A 1901-nucleotide genomic window follows, 5' to 3' on the forward strand; every position below is an offset into this window, starting at 1 on the left:
AAGAAGAACTCCATGCTAAAATTATCCGGCTTGAAAAATAATTGGATATGAAACAAAAATTGGAGTTGGAGATTCACCAACTAAAAAGAAAATTAAATGTCATGAAGCACATGAAAGATGATGGAGACTTTGAAGTTTTGAATGTGACGGATATTTTATATAACGAATTAAGAGATAAGGAACAGTCACTTCGAGAGATAGGGACATTGAACCAAGCACTAATTGTTAAAGAGCGTAAGAGCAATGATGAGCTGCAGGATGCTCGAAAAGTATTGATTAGTGTAAGTTTTTGTTTTCCTTGATATGCGCATATTGAAAAGTATTCCAAAGTGCATATTTTTTTGAACTACACTGTAAGTGCATCTGTTCAATCAAGTCCTTTTTTTTAATACTTTAATATATGATTTTTGGTTGTCATTGGAATATGACCTGGTCATTTTATAAACACAGGTTTTGCTTGTTGTCAGCTCAATAAATTCTTATATGAATCAGATAAGATATTAACTGATTGATGAAACTATCCTGTATGAACCACAATTAAAGAAATAAAAATTTCCTTGTAGATGAAATATACTTTGTTTTAAATTATGGCTTCTTTTATAGTGCATTCTTTCTCTTCTTTTTTTTTTGCCAAAAATTAAATTTATTTAGTTAGAAATCAAGGTAACAAAGTAACTCCATTAAAGTCAAAACTTATTTATTTGATATTTAATTAACATGTCACCCAATTGATTATTTCTAATTCATAGGTCTCTAAAATTGTACCTGTAGAAAAGACCAGCATTGCTGGCTTGTAATGGTGCAACAGTCATATTGTGTCGATATCCAGTTCTCGTCTGTTACCTGACTTGTGGCTCATGGATTTTTATGCTCTAAGCATTGAAACTTCCTTTCCATTCTCCATGCTTTCTTATATTTTAAATGTTTCAGGGAGTTAAAGACGTGTACTCGTGGCAATATTGGTGTGAGGAGAATGGGGGAACTTGATATTAGACCGTTTGTTGAATTTATGAGGAAAAGATATAATGATGAGGAAGCAGAAGAAAGAGCTTTAGAACTGTGTTTATTGTGGGAAGAGTATCTTAAGGACCTAGACTGGCATCCCTTTAAAATCAACACAATTGATGAGAAACATCATGTGCCCTTTGCTAATCTTATAGATCTATTGAAATATTTTTTTTCTTGATATCGATCTTCAGTCTTAATAGAATTTGTATCTTTCTTTTACAGTTTTGCTAAAGGGCATTTGTTCACGTGTTTAATGTAGAAATAATTTATTAAAAAAAACTAAAACTTTGTAGTTTCCAATGCTTTTATAGTGTATTTATTGAAGAATTTTTTTTAAAGATTTCTACTCTATGTAACCCAATGCCCTTCGTTTATTAGCATTTCATTTATCCCATTTTTTTATTGATGGATGAAGGTAATAAATATCCATGATAGCTACCTTTCTTGAAACAGGAGATGAAGAAGAAGTTTTAATTCATGTAACCTAAGGGTTGTTTGTGAATTGCGTTTGGAAGAGAAGGGAGGGGACGAAAAAGCTTGTAGTGTCAATTTTACACCCTTCAAAACCCTTCCTTCCCCATAACTAGCCAACCTCTAGGTTTATCTTTCCCCTTCAAATTTGTCATGAGCTGCTATCCTTTATCTTTTCCCATGATATTGCACCGCTTCTAACTATTAAAATTTTTATTTAGTACAAGATATTAGACTGCATAAGTTTACAATTTGAAAATTAAAATCTTGACATGAATAAATGAAAATCTTGGTGAAATACGCATTGGAACCTGAAGTTGTATACTTAATTGACAATTCAGTGTCCTTTTTGGATTTGATGAATGAGATGCAAAAGATCATAAGTTCAAGCTAAACCAGATTAATAGTGAAAAAAAAAAAGG

At 31.5% G+C, this 1901-nt stretch overlaps 1 protein-coding gene across 1 annotated transcript; it reads left to right on the top strand.

The window, feature by feature from the left end:
• On the top strand, positions 1 to 1100 carry LOC110264090 (protein INVOLVED IN DE NOVO 2-like). The gene is made up of 2 exons (XM_021105821.1): positions 1 to 281; positions 931 to 1100. The coding sequence occupies exons 1-2, from the start codon at positions 48 to 50 to the stop codon at positions 985 to 987; spliced, it is 291 nt and encodes a 96-aa protein (XP_020961480.1). The 5' UTR covers positions 1 to 47; the 3' UTR covers positions 988 to 1100.

Source organism: Arachis ipaensis, chromosome B06, assembly GCF_000816755.2.
Source record: "Arachis ipaensis cultivar K30076 chromosome B06, Araip1.1, whole genome shotgun sequence".
In the NCBI taxonomy this organism is placed as follows: domain Eukaryota; kingdom Viridiplantae; phylum Streptophyta; class Magnoliopsida; order Fabales; family Fabaceae; genus Arachis; species Arachis ipaensis.

Excerpts from the sequence above, each read along its gene's own strand:
- LOC110264090 (XM_021105821.1), top strand. The coding sequence starts at position 48 with ATGAAACAAAAATTGGAGTTGGAGATTCACCAACTAAAAAGAAAATTA. Across the intron at positions 282-930 it reads CTCGAAAAGTATTGATTAGT|GGAGTTAAAGACGTGTACTC; the intron begins GTAAGTTTTTGT and ends TAAATGTTTCAG.